Genomic DNA, 21240 nt, shown 5'->3' with positions numbered 1-21240 from the left:
GCCTGACACATAGGTATCCTATAACTTCTCCCTAAAACTAATCAATAAAAATATGTAGCTTTAAATATTTTAGGGTCACCCAGCTTAATAATTAATCTGCCTAATGCAATAGTTGCTAGCCATATGTGGTATTGAGCATTGAAAATGTAGCTAGTATAAATTGAAATATGCTGTGTTAATTACACATTTGACTTGGACGACTTGAAATAGTGAATATAAAATACCTTCAAAAAGATTTTTATTATAAAATAAAATAAAAATGAAAATATACAAAATAAAATTTACATTAACATTTATGTTGGTAAGTATAATCATTTCATCTGTGGATGACAGATGTTACTTATTCCCATTTTTATAGTTAAAAATTCATTTGTCTGACTCATTATATTGACTAGCATATCTAGTAAAATATGAAATATAAGTGATGAACAGTTTCAGTATTTCACCTTATATACTGCATATGTGTCAGATCAAGAAAATTATTAGTGTTAATCATTTTTATTAAATGAGTGCTGAATGATGTTAACATCTATTGAAAGGATAATAGAATTTGTCTTTATCTTTTCAAAGTAAGATTCTGATGTATTTTCATATATTAAATCAATATCATTCTGTAATAAAACAGACGTGGTCCTATGTTGTAGTAATACTGAACTGGATATATTTAACATCTAAGTAGGTAGGAGTGATGACCCTGTCATTTTTCTCCTTTTTAGTATATTTTTTTCCATTTTGTCTCAATGTTCTCCTGAACTCTAAAGGCAATTTGAGAAATTTTAAAACTGTATTTTCCTTCACATGAAACTGTACATTTTAATTGGGCATCCCAATAGTTTCCCTTTCCTGCAGTTTTACTTTCTATCATTTCAGTTACCTTCAATAAATTATTGTATAAAAAATATCAAATGGAAAATTCCATAAGTAATTCACAAGTTTTAAATTGTATGCTATTCTAAGTAGCATGCTAAATTCTCCCCTTGTTCTGCTCCATCTTACCCATGATGAGAGGCACCACTTTATCCAATGAATCCATACTGCTCAGTGGAGCTTTTTGTAATTGATATGTTAATTAAAAATGACTTTTGGCTCTTAGAATTTTGTTTATTTTTCATAATACATAGGCCCTATGGCATTTTGCAATGGGTGTTGTTATATAAATATAAAATATATATAAAAAAAGCAAGCTATTCATTACTGCTTCTGGACTCCAAGTTGTACATGAAGTTGTACTTCAAGTTGTAAATGCTTTCTTTCACCTTGCTCTGTTCAAAACATTCTGGGATTTCCTCCAGGATAAAGATCTGCTCTTGGGATTCATGCATCTGTCACATCTGGACTATCTCAGTAGAGCCTAGTCAGTGCATGCCGGGCCATGGAAGGTTGCCCATTTCATAAAATGTGGCTGCCTTCTCATATTTTGTAGACAAAAGCATGAGTATACTGCCCAAAACTTTACTTCCTAATGCAGGATTCTGATACATTATTTTTATTACTCATCTCAACATTAACTTCAGAAAAATCAGGACAAATTTATGCCAAGCTGAAACCACTCAGCAACCCTGTGGCATGAAGGAGAGAATAGAACCCCATTCTCTTTTTTGGAACCATTACTTTTAAACAATGATGACATACATCTTTTGAGAAGAGGGAAACTATAAACAATAGCAGAATGTAACCACAAAACAACAAAAACTGTGATGAACCTGGCTAAGCATGTGCATAAAATTCTGAGAATTTTTCTTCTATTTTCTTTTCCTAATCAGCCTCCAGAGAGGGACTATTTGGTTCTGAAAATGCTGAAGTTTGGTAGAAGGTGAAGCAGAGCTTAAATTCCTCTATATTAGGAAAAAGAGATGGTTGCATATATTTGGTAGACATAGATACAAATAGATAACATCTTCCAAAGGGTTATACCTTATACTTGAAGAGTGAACACACAGCTTAATAATATTTTAGCATATACAGATATATACTAGGGCCTGTATGATAATATATATTTGTGGGTGATAATATATACCAAGCTGGAAAATGATGAAACTTAACATTATGAGAAAACCAAAATGACATTTTTCAACAAAGTCTAGTTATATTTCTAGTTATTGAAAAGCAAAGCTGATTTTGTTGATTCATTTAATTATCCTTATAATAGCAAAAATATTTTATCAACTTACAAAAGTAACATAATAAAACAAGTAATGACACATATGAGATGTATTTTAAATTTAATAAACTGATGAAAGGATAGTTTTGATTGATTATAGTTTAGAAAAGATGAATGTCAAGAAACCAACACCTTCTTTTTTCATTAAAATGTCAAAAGCAGGGCTGGGGATATGGCTCAAGCAGTACTGTGCTCACCTGGCATGCGCAAGGCACTGGATTCCATCCTCAGCAACACATAAAATAAAATAAAGATGTTGTGTCCACCGAAAACTGAAAAACAAATATTAAAAAATTCTCTCTCTCTTTCTCTTTAAAAAAATGTCAAAAGCAACAACTAATCAGTCTAAAGATTTTATCTTCAGTGTTTAACAGACTTTTTTTTTTAGAGTACCTGCTTTAAGAAAACTTTATCAAAGTTCTGAGGAATTTAAATATAAACAAGAAAATTCCGTCCTTTCATTGAGTTTTACAGTCTATTTTAGGATACCATTAAATAATACTTCAATTGAATTAGTGGTAGTAAAATGTCAGCCTCTCTGAAATCTGACAATTTCTTTGTTTCCTCCTTTTATTCTTGGTTATCAGAAAACCTGCTGGTAACTATTGAAGGGTTCTGCATGTATTACTTACTTAAAACTCATGACAATCCTATAGCATATAGAGGGCTATTATTTGTATTTTACAGGTGAGGAAACCAGGAACAAGAAGAAACAAGATACTTATCCAAATCCACATAGTTCATAAGGGTTGCAAATAAAAACTAAAAACCTTGCTTGTCTCTTTGACCATAGAGTCAATGTTTTTAACCTCTTCAGATCCATTTTCTGTACTTTCCAGAGTGATTTTTCTAAAGAACAAGCCTGATCATGACACTTTGTTTGCTTTTTTATTTTTTCAGTGACTACCTTCTGCTTACACAGAATAGTATTTAAAATTCTTAACCTGGTATTCAGAGAGGCCTCGGCCCATTTATTCTACTGTGCATCTATCCTTGCTTAACACTTGAAATCCCTCTAGCCCTACCATGCTGGATTCCTTATGGTTGCCAGTATTCTCACTTGTGTATCTGTGTCTTTACTTATGCTGCTTTGAATGTCTATTTTTCTTTCTTTACTTATGACACACACTTTTTCTTCATGGTAAACTCTATTGTCACCTATATCACCATTTGCTTTTGTATCCTATGATGCAGATATTTCTTGGGATATTTTAACTTGCGTACCTGCCCCCCTTCTCTCTCTCTCTCTCTCTCTCTCTCTCTCTCTCTCTCTCTATATATATATATATATATATATATATATATATATCACCTATATATGATTTTGTTTTGTTTTGGTATCAGGCATTGAACCCAGGGCACTTAACCAGTGAGCCCTATCCCCAGACCTTTTTAAAATTTTTCAACTCAAGACAGGTCTCATTAAGTTGCTTAGGGCCTCCTAAAGATCTTGAGGCTGGTTTTGAACTTGTTATCTTCCTGCCTTAGCCTCCCATTTTTGGGATTACTAGTGTGTGCTACCATGTCCAGCAGAATATACATTTTCTTTGAAAGCAAGGTTTTGGGTATTTATTCTATTATCCTCATAAATAGCATATAACAGAAGACACAGTAAATGTTTAATCAATCAATTAATTAACAATCTCCTTTATTGATGAAAGAGCCACAACCAATGAGAACTGGGTTAGATACAGATAGAATTATAGATATAAGTGATTCCTGGTCATTTACAGATTACATTTCATAGTTGGTTTAGAAATTCCTGTGTAGATATGATTAATGTAGCTTCTAAACTCCCCATCAATTCTGGAACCCACTCATTCATATCTGTGGTTTATAGGTTAAAGTTTGGGCTTAACTAACAAAGCCAAGCCCTATTACAGCCCCTGCCAATTTATCCAGGGCTCTGTCCTGCCATTTGTTCTTCTTTACTTTGCTTGACTAACTACACGTGGCTTGAGATTTCCTAAATCATCAACTCATTTTACAACCCTGTGACTTTGCCCATATTTTTGTTCTCTTGTCATCCTGTAGGTGAGTTTATTTTCAAATCCTGTGCATATGAAATTTTCTCTCTGAAGCCATTCCCTATGCTCTCAGTACCCTCCCTTCAGGTCATGCACCTGCTGGGACCTCTCCTCTATTTTCCTGTTCTACATTGCTTTTGTCGCTTGCATATATTTTAATCTCATTCATGTGTTGTTCATAATTACCTGTTATTAAAAAAACCTGATGTGAAGGTTGTTTAAGTACAGGAGCAGTGCCTTCCTCTTTATACCTCTAACTTCTACTCAAGTGTTAGCGTGAAGAAAATGTAAGAGTCAAGTTGGTCCAATTGTTGTCTCTTATAAATGGAGACTGGTTGTCATAAATCTGAGAATGTCATTTTATATAAAACTTTAATTGACATTTTATTTAGAATTATCAAAGTGCTAAACAGAAAAATCAAGTGAAGTGACTGTTTTGGTTCAAGTAATGCATTTATATGTCAGTTTTGTATTGAAAAATATGAGAAGGGCCATAATCCAATAATACATGTTCTTATAAGAATTAGCATTGAATTACTTTGATTTCCTGTCTTGAAACAGGAAAATCACATTATTATTTCTCAAAAAAGTCCTTTTGGTATCCATATGAGTAATTTATTTGACAGCATATCTTTGAAAACCTATATTTTTCCTATCAGACTTACAACTTGCTTGCTAAACATGTCAGTGTCTATCAATGGTTACTTAAAATGGGGCATGTGACTGGAGGGAGTCAGAAGACAGGAGTTTTTATTTTTATTTCACATCTTTTTTTAATTGTTTTGAAACTTTTAAAATAGGATGCATTTACATTATTATTTCAATAAAGAATTATGTCACACTGAATATGATTCAACAACTATTTAGAAAATATTTTATTATATTGGAGTTTTGAAATAATTTGGGGCTGGAAAAAACCTTTCTTTAGACATCATCTTTAATATACTTGTTTAAAGATACAGTTACTTTTTCTAAAATCATGACTCACATGTTTCAAGGATGAAATATATAGAAGATAAATGAAATAAACTAAATTCCTCCTTGTTCCCTAATATTTCTTCTTCCCAATACAAAATAGAAGAGAACATTTCCACTGGAAATATGCGCATACAGAAATCACAATAAACACGTTACTTGATGATCCAGATACTTATTTCCATTTTCCAGTTCAAAATGAATTTGAAAATAAAAAGCAGATGTGATGTGAATAAAATATGCTGATGTCCTATCTTAAATTCCATTTCACCTGGTGTTGTTTGTTAAGTCATCTGGAGGATGCCTCTGTTTTCTTACCAATAGTTTTTATTTAAATATTTCAAAGTCTATATTTCTAATAATTGATAATTTTTTTTTACCCTAAAAGTCTTACTTTGCTTGATGTTTCTCAGGTCTTCAACATGCATTTTAGTCACTTGACTTTTTTTAAAAAAATGTATTCACTTTAAAAATTTTTCATGTGCCAAAACATTTTATTCCCAACTCATATTTGAATGATAGTTTATTTGGGCAAATAATCACATTTTCAACATCATTTATTATTTCAATCTCACTGTGGCATACGAATGGTCTAAACTAATCCTTGCTTTTTTCCCCTGTGTTTTATTTTTCTCTTAAGTTTCTGTTTTTCTCTTTTATTATTGAGGCAGTTAGTTTTACAAGAATCTTTCTAAATGTAGGTCATTTTCAGATGAAAGTTTGACTTTTTTTTTCCTTATCATATAACTCTTTCCAAAGCTTAGGAACATTTCTTTGATGCCCATTGTATATTTCTTCATTTTCAAACATTTATTAAATGCCTGCTGAGTTCCAGTTAGTGCTCTGAGTATGGGGGCCACAGAGTCAGTGCATGCAGTCAGACAAAGGGGATTGATAACAGAAAAATGATGGTGAGGATAAATACAGCAGAGACAGAGAAAAATAGAATGCCTGGATTGGGGGGTATATTTGTAAAGCATAGACAGGGAAGTCCTATAGAAACACTGACATTAAGAAAAGACCTGAAGGAATTGAGGGAATGAACCAAATATGTATTTCAACGAAGAGTGTTCCAGAAAGAGGCAATGGCCCTGTACAAATCCAAATTTTATGGGAGTTGAAAATGTGGTAAATAACTTCATGGTCTAGAAAGGCAGCCGATATAACTGGAGTGAAATTAGTACAGATGAAAGTGGAAGGAGATTAATTTAGAAAGATTGTCGTGGCACGTGAATAAAAAAGTCTTCATGTTAAAAGGAATTTCATCTCTCTGTGACCTCCTTCTTGCATGTGTAAAGTTAATCTTGAAAATCCTTAAATTAGTTCTCATGTTTCTAACTTTCTTATTCTTTTCTTTCTGCTTTCTTTTTCCTTTTCAATATGTTGAGATAAAACCTTGGCTCAATCTTATAGCTTACCAGTGAAAATAATCTATAATATCCATGTTACTAGTTACTCAGTGCACTGACTTTAAAAAAAAAAAAAAAAAAAAAAACTCCTTAGTTTTAATTTCTAAGAATGATGTATCATCAAATACATATGTTGTGACACACATATCTTTCTGGTTCTTGAATTTATGTCTGTATTTGTAGATGAGACTCTAGATTGGTAGCTGGAGTACTGATCTTCAACTCACTTCTGAATTCCATACAAAACCAGGAAAGCAGATTCTGCTAACAGAAACCTTAGCTCTGTTGGTCAGGGGAGGTAGCCGACTTCATGAGTCAGTTGCTGAGTTTAAGAATAGGGTGTGGCCTGGCTTGTGTTTTTCTTGGGGGACATGTGAGCAGAGTGCTAACTGCAGGGTGATGCTGAGTTCTGATATGCTTTCCTGTTTCTATGATACAAAAACCTACTTCTAAATTAAAGCTCATAATTTGCCATTCTAGTTGTAGAATTATCTATTTTATTCTAAAACATTGCTGAAGTCAGCACTCTGAGAGCAAAGAAAGATTTAAAATTTCCACATAGTAGGCTTTCCATATCAGCAGGTACCAAGAGTAGATTGAAATTATTCAGAAAATAATTGTATCGGCAATGAGCACATTTAGACTTTTTTTCTTCATTCTTATGAGTCCCAAACAATAGAGTATGACAACTATTTACACAATGGTTGAATTCTACTAGATATTTTAAGTCACCTAGAGATGATTTAAAGTACACATTAGCATGTACATGTGTAATATATGAACACTATGTCATTTACATAAGGAACTTGAACATTTTAGTATCCAAGAGACTCATGGAACCAATGTCCATGGATACCAAGGGGAAATTTTATACTAATTAGCTGGACAGTCTCCCATGCAAATATTTTTTCTTCAGGAAATTAATTATTTTTTATATCTAACATTTACATGAGATTGTGATTGTCTTTATCAGTTTATCAGAGTCCACATGCCACATGACTCCTAACTTATACTATATTAATTATAGCATACATATACTACTTAACTAGTCTATTTTCCTCTCTTTTCTAACATTATTATGGATTTGATCATATGTTAATATTTTTTATCTCATTTCATTGCAGTTTGTGTGTGGAGATGGTCACCCCTTATATTCTGGTAGCCATTAGAGGTACCTAACTTGATATTTACCCATCCTGAAAATTGTACATCCTCTCCAGCTTGGTTTTTATAAACAATAGATATTAAGAAATAAATAAGCACTAATAAACTTGAGAAAGCTTTTCCCGGGACATGGTACTAAGTGGAAATGTACACTTGACATTTCTTTAATAATAAGTAAGTATGACAAATTTACATGGGAAAGATTAACATATCCCCTTCCCCTGTCTTTCTAGTTTACAGGTACTAATTAATCCCATTTCCATCTCAGAGATTTTTTTTTAAATAAGCAAATCAATTTTTCTTTATGACAGTTTACATATAAGTTAAATAAACATTGCTTAATATGGAATTTATATAAAAACTTTTTTTTACCTAAATTTCTTGAATAAGACCAACCTTAAAATATCCTAGTACTTTACAAAGACCTAAAAACAATGTTGTGACAGACACTCTCCAGTGGTTCATCAGATGCTTTTCATTTTCTTCATGGATGCACAGCTATACTACATTTTCACACTTCCTCTCAGTATCCAGATTTCCCTATCATGATCATTCCTTCTCCATCTTCCTTTGCTCCAGTCTGGATTCAATACTTCTCAAGTTATAGTTTATTTGAAATAGAGAACAAAAGTGGGATAGTCATAGAATAATCACAAAGCCTATTTCATTGTGTCAATTGTAAAAGGCAAGATGTTGTGTGGTCTGGAGAGATGGTTACGGGAAGCACACCTGATGGTTCTACCAGTGGGTAATATGTTGCAAAGGACATTGGTAATGGCTAGCAATTTCCATGTTATTCAAAACCTTCAAAATATGTCATTATTAAAATTGAATTCCTTTTGCAGTAGAGTTAAATAATGTGACATTGATCTTTGTATATTTCTTTGATGTATAATCTAGAAAAAAAGTGAATGGGAAGTAAATGAGTTGTAGGACTAATGAGGGAGGGAAAGGAGAGAGAGGAAGAAGGAATACAGGAGGGATTTTTCTTAAGAGACAAATGGATTTATAAAAATATAAAAAACTTGAGATTCTAGCTTTTAAAACCTTTAAATAAATAAACCTATACTTATTAGATACATACACATACATATCTGTAATATTTAATTTCAAATGTAGGGAACAATGAACAACAATTAGGTTTTATCCCAATGGTTCCTAGCAGAATGGATTAACATGTTAATCAGCTATGAAACAATTGTTTCTAAATTGCAAATGGAAACATTAGGTGGAAAATAAACTTTGTTCAAGTTTTTAAGGGTAAAATATGCTTGTTTTATCACTGGGTTGGCAAACAATATTTTTATTTTATTGTCACAACTTAAGCTTTTCTAGCAAATAAGTATGTATTTTATTTGGATCTATGAAAATTTGTCATTATATTTATAAAACAGATTTTTTTCTCTGTTACAAACTATAGAAAATAAGCAAATAAGGTTTTCTAAAATTCAAGTGGGAATGCTAAACCTTGGCATGCATGAGGCCCTGGGTTTGATTCCCAGCACTGTAGCGCTGTCAAAGGAAAAACAAACAACTAACCAAATATCAAACAAACAAACAAAAATGAATAAAGCTAGAGAACTTATACATAATTTCAATACTTAGAATAAAGCTCTAACAGTCATCAAAATGTCATGTTGGCATACATGAGACAAATGGGCCAATGGAACACAATGGAGTCCATCAATGAACTCCCATATGTGGTTAATAGAATTTTGTATAAAATTACAATCAATACAGTATGATCTTTATAAACAATTACTTCAATGGAAAAAAATGAACTTTAATCTCTAACTTCTTGCTCTACAAAAAAAAATTTAAAGAACAAATATTTAAATACAAATCCCAGAACCATAAAACTTATAGAATAATACAAAAGAAAATATATTTATGACCTTGGTGGGGGCAAATACTTCTTAGGACAAAAAAATAACAGACATAAAATTTTCTAAAATTGGAAATGAAATCAGTGTGTCAGAGACATCTGCATTTCCATGCTTATTGCAGTGCTATTCAGCATAGTCAAGAAATGGATATCTATCAACTGGTGAATGGATAAAGAAAATATGGTGCATTGGAATACTATTCAACCACAAAAGTGAATGAAATCATGTAATTTGTGACTATATGGATAGAACTGGAGTTCCTTATGTTGAGTGAAATAAACTAGACACAGGAAGGCAAGTACCAAATGATCTCACTATACATGGAATCCAGAAAGGTCAATCACATAAAAGTTGAGAATACAATGGTGATTACCAGAAGATGGGTAGACTAGGGGAAGAGGGAAGGGAAGAGGTTGATCAATGGGTATTAAAAGTTATACTTTAATAATTTTAATATAGAAGTAAGAATTTCCAGTGTATGATAGCATACAGAAAGATAACTACAGAAAGCAATTATATACTATATATTTCAAATAGCTAGAAGAAAAGAGGTTTGGAATGTTTTCACAATAAAGAAATGATCAATGTTTCAGGAGATAGGAATTTTTGCCTGATTTAAACATTATATAATATATATACATATATTGAAACATCACATAGGAACCCACAAATAAATATAATTTAAAAAATGTATTTGTTTAAAAATAAATTTAAATTTAAAAAGTTCATCAATATTATCAATTTGAAAATATTTCCTTTTCAAAAGACAGGATTAATGCAGTCAACAGAAATCCATGGCACTACTTCATATTAGGCACTACTTCATATCAGAAATCCATGGCACTACTTCATATTAGGCACTACTTCATATTCATTGAAGTAGATCAAATGTACAATTAACAAAAAGGAAAATATTCTGAATATCTCTATGGAGAAAATGAACCACAGTCCTTATCCTTACTTTATTAAAAATAATAAGATGTATAAATCTAGGTGAATCAAACACTTAACCTTGCACTGAAAACCCAGAACTATAAAGCTTCTGAAAGTCAACATAGAAGGATATTTTCATGACTTCAGTGTCATAAGTTGGCATATGTCAGAATGAAGACTGAAAAACTATTGCACACTGCTGGTGTTCGTGTAAAATAACACAACCAGCATGGAGAAAGATTTGACTGTTTCCTCTGAAGTTAGTCCTTCATACCCTATGACCAAATATTCCCACTACTAAGTATTTATCCCAAGGGTTTAAAAGAAATTAACACATTTTTTATAAGAATATTCAGAGGAGTCTAAGTCCAAATAATAAAATATTTGAAAAATACTACAGTTTGAATCTTAAGGTTAGTGTGTTAAATGCTTTGTCCACAGCTGATGGTGCTATTGGAACCAGGGGAAACTTTTAGGACTTGGGACCTCATGGAAAGAAGTTAGGTTATAGTAGTCATGACCTTGGAGAGGACACTGAGACTCCCAGCTCTTTTCTTTCCAGTTCCTGGTCTACATGAGGTAGACAAACTTTCTCCACCATGCACTGCTGCCATGATGTATTGTCTCACTATAAGGGCCCTCAACAGGATCTGAAACCACACCCCAACATAAACCTTTCCTCCTATAAGTTGCTTTGTGTTAGTGAACACATTCATCAACAGGAAAATAAATCAACAAAGTGTGGTTCAATAGTATAATAGAATACTGCTCATCTATAAAATGTATCTATACCTGTAACAACAGGAGCAATTCTTACAGAAATGAGTTGATGGGAACAAAACTTGAAACACAAAAGCACCTATTGTAAAATTTCACTTGGTGAAATAGTCAAAACTATTCTATAGTGATAGAAGTCCGCAAAACCAAAGGCCAAATTGCTGCAGTCTGGCTGGGCAAAATAACCAGGGGGTGACAAGCAACTTGTGAAGGTTGATACAGCTAGAGCCTCTTTATTAAGGGATAGAGAAGTATATAGACCCAACTAATTACACACAGCTTAACTTAATTAACATAAACTAGATACAGCAGTCAACCAATAAGGAATCCTCATCATCTTAATGATTACACACAGATTAGCTTAATTGACATAATCTAGACACAGCAGTCAGTCATTAAGGAATCTCCATCATCTTAATGGCTCACTGGCATTACTTCTCAAACCACTCCTCTTGGCAAAGTGCCAGGCGCCATCTTGACTTGTCTGTGGCCCTCATCACCAAATGTTTTCTCTAATATGTGGATGCTAATTTATAATAAGGTGAGGGGTGGGGGGCACTAGGGGAAGAATAGTGTTACCTTAGATAAGGCAGAGGGAAGTGATAGGAGGGGAGGAGACAGAATTTGGAGATCGGAAAGATAGTAGAATAAAATAGACATTATTACTGTATGTATACATGTGACTACATGACCAATATGATTCTGCAACATGTACGCTCAGAAAAATGAGAAATTTATATCCCCTATATGTATGATATATCAAAGTGCATAAATGCATTCTACTGTCATGCATAACTAATTAAAACAAATTTAAAAATTTAAAACAAAGAAGTCAGTAAGTGTTTTCCTCTGTGAAGAGAAGTTAGATGGAAAAAGGTTTGAGGACAATTTCCAGAATGATATAACTTCCCGTTTTGTTCATAGTAATGGTAACACATATATACACAATTTTCAAAACATATTAAACAAAACTTTAAGAAAAACATATAATTGTAATAACTTATACCATAGTTAAAAAATTCCTCTAATGCATATAAAAATATATAATTGTAATAACTTATACCACAGTTAAAAAAAAGTCCTCTAATGCATCATTTATATAGGAGCTAGAGTAAAGCTTTTAATTGAGCTGAATGATGTTTGTTTATTGCTTGTCTACCAAATTCAGGGTACTCAGGCACTGATTTGGTGAAGAATAACCCCTCTTCCACCCCAAAAAGGGAAAGGAAAAAAGAAACAAAATAAAGTGACTTGGTGTATATTATATTCTCTTTCTTTTGTTGAACAAATATTTTTTAAGCACCTGACATCTCACCTATTCTAGACATTGGAAAAAGATAAGCAACAAAGAGATGACTTTTCTTCACAAATTTTTTTCTAGTGGGGAGAAAAATAAGTGCATAATGCCAGGTACTCTTTTTGGATGGAACAAGGGTAGTCCACATGGAGAATATTACATTTGAGTAGTCCCAAAATGAATAATGAATGAGGCTGTTTGGAATCTGGGAATAAAATAGATAAATTTCAGAATTTGTTTTGATGGTACATATAAGCTTTTAAAAAATATAGTCCTTAATTTTGTTATTGTATGAAGAAATAACAGGAAAGTAAAAAAAAAGAATAATTACGGCTTTAAATTGTGGATCATTACTATTGTTTGGAAAAAAAAATACTTTGGGCACAGTGTGCAGAGATTAGAATGTGGGAGGATATCATTATCTAATACATGAATGAAATTCTACTCTTACACAACCAAATGATGCTAAGTGGGAACCTGTGTCCCTGTTCAGCATTTCTCACACATGTGAGAAAATCTAGGCTTTCCACTCCCTGCATATGTTTCTTATGTCACCCTGGACATCTGCTAATTCAGAACATCTGTTTTTTGTTTCCACTGGATTGCCAAAAAGAGAATGGGGTCATTAGTTATTCTACAATGTGAAGTTTTCCAGAACATTATTTTTGTGTGAGGAATAATAATGTCAGGAAAGCCATATCCTCCACAATTAATTCCAAAGTTTGCTTCACACTAAGAATCATTATAGGAATGATTTCAATGGAGATTGCCAACTATCACCAGACTTCAAATAAAAACAAAGTCATTTCATACAGCGTTGATCACCCAGGAATCATTGTAAACTGGTGTTTTCTGAACACTAAAGTAAAAACAAGTAATAAATAAGCTAAGATACTTAGCATGTCTGGTGAATTATCTTACATTTAAATTATGTTTACTGTAGTTTGAGTTCAGAAATATTTGCTAGAAATGAATGACCATGTGGCTTACTCTATTTTTATTTTATTTTTTGTTAATTATCACAGTTACTGTGTGGTCACGATGAACCACTGAAAACTTACTATTATGTGCAAGACCATATTCCAGAAAAGAAATTATATGCATTTTATATTCTTGTTATATGTGTCAAGGTATGCAGATAAATTCATTATCATTTGAATTAAGTTGATCATCTGTAGGCTTTAAGTACCATTCTAGGCTAGATATGAATAATAGTAAGGTTAGGTAAGGCTTTCTTTTACTTTTAGGAAATTTATTTGTGTATTTGTGTGTTTAGTCAGATCCTTCCAATATATATAAAATGCAATAAATGTATAATTACATTCTTCTAAATTATAAAAATGCTGTTATGCACATCAGGTATTATTATCTTATGTACATATATGACTGCATGACCATGTGATTCTACAACATGAACAATCAGAAGTATAAGAAATAATACCCCATTTATGTTTGATATATTAAAGTGTATAAATGCATTCTACTGTCGTGTAAAACTAATTTTAAAAAATTTAAATACTTTTTAAAATGCTATTATGCATTTGATAACTAAAAGCTCTATGAAGATAGTTGTTTTAAATTTTTATGTACCTGTTACCTAAACATTTTTTCAGGTTATATGTGGGATACTATTCACTTATGTTTATGATTTATATTTAAAGGTCACAGGAACAGAAAGGATAATTAACAGCAGAAATGGAATAACAGTGTTACATAGCACTATAGAGATCATGCTGGTCAAATCTTCATATAAAACAGGGGAACAGGTCCAACTTCACCCTTCTGTTTCTTACTTGCTTTGTGTTTTATGAAGTGGTAGTGTTATTAAGATGGAAGAATGTCTGAAAAGACTAGTGTGGGTGCGTCTCACTTTCTAATAAATACATCTAAATTATAAATTTTATATATATATATAATTAAGTATGTAAGTTATATGATAGTTGTTCAGTATAAGTACCAATAAAACTATATTTTAAAAGGCTGTTTAAAGATCTAACTTCATTCTTTATATCTGATGTATTACTTATGTTATCTCATTTCTTTTTACTATGTGCCTATTCAACTCATCTGCTGTTATTTCCAAGCTGTCCACATTGATATGCATTCAAAGTTTGCTTGGATTGTAAATTTAGAAGTTGGACACACAGAATGAACTGCTGAATAATTGAAAAATATTGGTTTTGTTCATCAATCTAATCTTATGCTTTTTTTGTAGGAAGATGTCAAAAATGAATATCTGAAGAAGACAAAACAAAAGGAATGGAAACAGTTCAAGGTATACTACCTCCAACGCATGAAAATATATGGGATAACCAATTCTTTCCTTTTAGTAGACGATATTAAATGAGTAACATCCAAGAGTATAAATATTAAGGAGAAAAAAATAATTATAAAAATGCATGTTAGACAAAATATTTCAATGAAAAATATGTTTTTTTTAATTCTTTATGGCTTAATACAGTCTCTCTTTTTGTATCTGGTATTGAATTCAGGGGCACTTGACCACTGAGCTCCATCCTCAGTTTTATTTTGTATTTTATTTACAGACATGTCTCAATGAGTTACTTAATGCCTTGCTTTTTTATTTTGAGTCTTGCTTTGAACTCATGATCCTCCTGCCTCAGCCTCCTGAGCTGCTGTGTTTATAAGTGTGCGTCACCACGCCCAGCTTAATACAGTCTTTTAAGAGATATACAGATTACCTCCATATGGTAACTATTTTTTTATCCAAATGTAAAGAGAGAGATATGTACTAAACATATACTGTGTGCTACGTAGTTTATATGTGTTACCTTGCTTAGCTCCTTAACTGCAAGTACTGCTTTCTTGTCTTATGGAGGAGGACACTAAGGACTGGAGGGATCAAGTGTTTAAGTAGCACAGGTAGTTAATACAAATGTCAAATACATTAGGTATCTCAGATGCGTCCAACTCTTGGTACAATGAGTTCTTTGTGATTTTATGGTATTTTCTTTTTGGGCTATAGAATGTGGCTACAAAGATAAGTTAAAAGTGTGTGTGTTTATTTTGTAATATATATGTCACAGGGTAAAAAACTCTTGATTTTCACTTTGCTGTGGGGTTAATCCAGAGTTTTGGCACTTTGAAAAATTGCCAGGACCCTCATCATCATTACCATTATCATCTCATTACTATCTCCATTAGTTATCCAACACCTCATATAAGATACACAACAAGGGTAAAACCCTTTAAACATCTCATTTGTGTACAACTTTGAATGTGTTGTGAAACAAAAAGGGATCATTTGAATGTTGTGGCACACCTCAGAAACATAGTCTCAAAAATAAGTAGAAAATACAAAAGGAAAATAAGTAACAAAGATCTAAGACAATGGACCAATGTGTTCTTCTGTTCTCCCTCTCCCTCTGGACTGCACCTTCTGTCTTCTGTGGAATGGGTATTGAAAACCATGGTGCTTTACCACTGAGCTACATCAACAGTCCTATTTATCTCTCTCTCTCTCTCTCTCTCTCTCTCTCTCTCTCTCTCTCTCTCTCTACCTACCTACCTATCTATTTATTTATTTACTTACTTATTTTTATTTTAAGACAGGGTCTCACTGTGTTGCCAAGGTTGGTATCAGATCTACATTCCTCTTGCCTTAGTCGCTAGAGTAGCTGGATTACCCGCAAGGTCTACTGCACCCAACCTTGTGCTGTCTTTTAAAGTAGCGACCACTCTTTATATTTCTGGCTAATGCTTAAATGAATGCAGTACAAGACACCACACCATTGACAGAAAGTATAAATGTCAGGAAGGGATTTTAAAGAAGGCATTTTATTTTCATAAAATAAAAGTTACAGGAGGTGTAGCTCATTTGTAAAGTTCATGCTTAGCATACACAAGGCCCTGGATCCAATCCTTAGCACCCAAACAAAACAAGCAAAAAGAGCCTATAAGACAAAGATATTCCAATGAGCCATAGATTCGTCAGATAAATGAAAGCAAGAATCATGGCTTTTCAAAAGGTTCAGTTTTTATCTCTGACTCTGGAATCCCAAAGTAAGAGCTGCAGAACAGTATAAAATTAAGCCCATATGTATTTCTTTCTTTTGTTTTATAGGTGTATAGGGTGGATAGGGGACATTGACCCATTTAGTAAGAAGGACTGTTGAGAAAACCTTTCCAAATATTTATTTCTGGTAAAAGGAGAACAGTGAGACAAAGAGTGGGTGGGACTAACACCGAAATAAAACTTCCTCCATAACCATCTGCAACGATGCAACCTTTGGCAGGGTGCAGTTTGCTTTTGCCTTGATAAAGTTCAAATTCTGTGTTTTTTTCTAATCTAATTCTTATGAGTTCATTCATATTCTTGTCAATTAATGAGTTCTGATTTATTCCTATAAGTGATTGCATTTTTCAGAATAATAAGGTATTAGGCTTAAATTATTGTTGAAATTTATAAGTATTTTTTCTTTTAAATTCTAGTTGTTTCTAAAATAAAATTTGACTACTTCTTGATTACTTTGCATCAAATTAAATAAACAAAACATTTTAATAATTTCCATTTTTCCTAATCTCATTGTTTCAAATAGATGCAGTGTTGTAAAAATTTTGTTCTTTCCAACTTCTCCTGCCCTCCTGAATGTCTTTCATTTATCTAAAAGACCTTTTTCTCTCTCATTTGAGATACCTTTACATAAAGTAACTTGTTCCTGTGTGTTGTCAGTTTCATTACTAGACTGATTTCAGTGAAGGAGAGATAGTGACAGGTATGTTGCTATCACATAATGAAAATTCAATATTTATGTTGAATGAATGAATGGCATACATGCCATTGGTAGATGCTTCTATTGTTGTGGTGGCCCAGAATAAATATGTCATAATTGTATGGATGTCACCTCAAATCTGCTTGAGAGAATGTTTCTTGGCAGCTCTGCAAGCTGTATCTAAAGATGGTTGCTCTTATCCCAAGCCCTAGGATATGGGATGTTTTGCCAATTATGCAAGTTCAACTGCCACAGAAATTCTTGTTAAAGATCTCCATGTTACCCGCCATTCGATGATTGGTCCTGGCAGAATGTCTGTTCTACTGCCAATGAGTTGTGAAAGTCAACCTTGATTTTTTTCTCGCTATAGTATATCCATCAGGGAATATCAGAACACACCTATACATCGACTAAAATAATCTCATGAGAGGGAGCACATCAAATTTCCTAATTTGTAGACATTATACATGCATTAGCAAGAAGAGAAAGCCAGCTTTCAGGTTCATGATTTCTAGCTGAACAGCCCAAGGCAAAATAAATCCTCTGTGGGCATTTTCTGATTTATTCACTAAAAAAATGGAACAAAGAAACAATTAATTGGAAAGAGAATGGAAAAACACACTAGTTGTTTACTGTGGTATGTTAATCAATATTTAATAGACTGTTACTCCCACATTCTTAAAAAAAAAAAAGCCTTTGATCTGTAGCATTTGCCAATTTCCTGGTAGATATATGTCCATCATTATTAATTTGAAGTTCCCAGCACAATGTCACTGAATGTGCCGTTGGGAAGGGATGCACCCAGTTGGCTCTTATGGACTGTAAGCCTGCTCCAGCCCACCACCAGTTCCTGGCATCTTGTAAGGTTATGTACTTACACAAACATAGCTCACCAACTTGGTCCTGGAAACTGACTTTTAATTTAAATTGCCCAGAAGATGAAGGAAGTGATGAGATGGTGAGAATTTCTACCAGCACTAGGGGCTACTGACTGAAGAGGTAGGGTGACTTCATAGCACAGTAAGAAAGATCAAGAAGGTAAAAAATTGGGGGTCATATTTCTCGGTATTCCTAACAACAGTCAAAACATTTCCTGGATTTTCCATAGCCATATAGTGTTTCTACTTATTCTTGCTGGTTCTTTTAAATTAAATTTTCTCATGAATAATATTTGATATTTATGCTTCCTGTTTATTATATTTAGTTAGACACTCTACACCAAGGAAGACCTGTTATCAGATAGCCTTGTCATTCCTGTCTTTAGTTAAACCCCTTTGCCATTCTGAGAAAGTTTGGCTTTCTCAAACATCTAGCATTTGGTGCTTCATTTTTGCCATCCAAGGTTTTGTCTTTATGACCGTTCTATTTGGTTTAGTTTTCTTATTCTTCCGAATTCTATTTCAGTTCTCTTCTTTGTGTTTCCCTTACTCCTCAACCAATTTACAGAGTCTGTTCTTTCTTCAAACAACAATTGCCACTCTCTATTACATATTCCCTGATTGCACCTAGCTCCCTCTGTGAGCCCTTTCCAAACGAGTGAGTATGGGCTATAATTTACAATTAGCCACTTGGTGACATTCTGAATTATTATTTGCTAATGTTTTATACATGTGCCTTCCTTTCTATTTTTAAGTATATTTTAATGCACTTGTGAATAGGGACCATATAAAATAGAATAGCATGAAACACAAAGGAAAAACAAAGAATGTAAAGTTGAATATAGAAACGGAAAAAGAATAATAATTTGAGTAAAAGGTTTTCTAATGCTTTTATCAGGTTTTGGCTTTATAACTTTAAAATATTTGAGATCTTTTATGAGTTAGAACTAAAAATGTTTAAGACAATAATAGTTGCAATCTATTTACTTCACTCAAATTCTTTCTTCTAAGAAAAATTTTGGTTGACAATCTAATCATTGAATGAAGAATAAAAGTATTAAGAATCAGAGTGAAGTTGCAAGTCAGCATAGAAATCTATTTTAGCGCAACAAAAACTGACGCAAATAAAAGCCCTAGGAAAAAAAAAGAGAACATAATTATTTTTAAGGTATCTGAATTAATCACTCCACATTAATTTTCAAGTCTATTTTCAAATTTTAATATGAAAATTCAATAAGTTGCAAAAATAAAAGTACAATATGGGCTCAGTTTTGGTCCATAGTTTTGCCTTTCTCATGGGTTAACTGGCTTTGTGAGTTAAGGAAAGGGTTCTGGTGGGCAAGGATTGGTCATTTAATGTTAGCAGGGATATGTTACAGTTTATTGGGTTTATTTTAAAGAATCTTTACACTTATTAAGCATCTCAAATTAATATAACAATATTAACTACTATTACTTTCTTTTTTTGTTTATATCTTGTTTATATAACTTTAAAATTACCCCAAATATTCTTTACTTCATTGAAAATTAAGCATTATATTTATCTAGAGTTTTCAAAGCACTTTTTCTATAGAAGGTAACTGGAGAGTCTCCATGACTGAATGAAAGGTAAGGCAGCTGTTATTATGTCTGATTTAAGTTTGAAGAAATTGTAACTAAGTAACACCAATTTAGTCTCCTATATTCTCACTCCAAAATGTTTAATGTGACTTTTCAAATAATAGGTAGTGTGTCCTTGATATATGCATATTTATAAGCACTACAAAAATAAAGATTTGAATGGCAAGTAGTATTGCAATTGCCCCATCCCTGTTCTTTTTTAAATTGATTTTATTTTTTAAATACATGACAGCAGAATGCATTACAATTCTTATTACACATATAGACACAATTTTTCATCTCTGTTTGTATATAAAGTATGTTCACACCAATTCATGTCTTCATACATGTACTTTGGATAATGATGTCCATTACATTCCACCATCCTTGTTAACCTCGTACTCCTCCCTTCCCCCTCACCCCTCTGCCCTATCTAGAGTTCTCTATTCCTCCCATGCTCCCTCTCCCTACCCCACTATGAGTCAGTCACCTTATATCAGAGAAAATATTCAGCATTTGTCTTTTTAACTACTATTACTTTTAAGACACAAGGTATCAAATATCTCCAAACTATGCTACAAAAGTACAATTCAACCTCAGGAAAATACCCACAAAGAGAGAAAAAAATATTCCTCACTTAGTTACAACCTATGTAAGTTTTTATTTTTTATCTTTGATTCCAGAGCCTACAACATGTAATTCTAAGGGGAAAATTTAAAATAAATTTAAAGTGTCTGAGTGTTCTAGCAACACATATATTTTTAATTATTGGTTCACATTCATATTAGCATTTTTACAATTCTTTTTTTCTAAAATCTATATAATATCTATATCCCTTTAAATGTTAAAAAAGTGGAATTAAATATCTTTTAGGTATCTCTTCTCAAGGTTATATTTCACTAGTTCCTTCAGTTCCCTTCGTAAATCCTATTTCCTTTTTCTTTAATTATGTTGTTGCTCTCTTCTGCACCCTCAATGATTAACATGAGACTACTAAATTAAATTTCACTTGTTATGCCTAAGTCTCTATATACTAAGGTATTCTATTAATTGACCTGGTGCCTCAGGCTAGTCTTTATGATTGAAATAAAATACACTATTGAGAAGCAAAAATCTTATTTTTTTTTTGCTTATACCAGCTATTGATTTTAATCATAAAATTTGCTCATACTTCCCATTGAGATTATAATGAAAAGAAATATTTATTATTAATCCATTAAACTGTATCTATAATTGGTTACATGAATAATTGACGTGATCTTTCTTTCTATCTTTTGGAGAACATTGTATCAGATCCTTCTGTTTGTAGGAATTTGGGCTCCTTGAAGATCAAGTCCTTTGTTTATAGAAATAGCTCCAATACGAAGCATAGAAATGATACACAGGCCGACCTTAATGAGT

At 32.5% G+C, this 21240-nt stretch overlaps 1 protein-coding gene across 1 annotated transcript in view; it reads left to right on the top strand.

Moving 5' to 3' along the window:
* The window catches only part of Cnbd1 (cyclic nucleotide binding domain containing 1), a 429741-nt gene that overhangs the window by 401623 nt on the left and 6878 nt on the right, over positions 1 to 21240 (top strand). The window contains exon 13 of the mRNA XM_027946778.3: positions 14845 to 14904. Within this exon, the coding sequence (XP_027802579.3) occupies positions 14845 to 14904 (60 nt within the window). The remainder of the gene's footprint in view (positions 1 to 14844; positions 14905 to 21240) is intronic.

This window comes from Marmota flaviventris, chromosome 15, assembly GCF_047511675.1.
Source record: "Marmota flaviventris isolate mMarFla1 chromosome 15, mMarFla1.hap1, whole genome shotgun sequence".
In the NCBI taxonomy this organism is placed as follows: Eukaryota; Metazoa; Chordata; class Mammalia; order Rodentia; family Sciuridae; genus Marmota; species Marmota flaviventris.
Note: the sequence above shows the minus strand (reverse complement) of the source record. Positions and strands in the feature narration are given on the sequence as shown.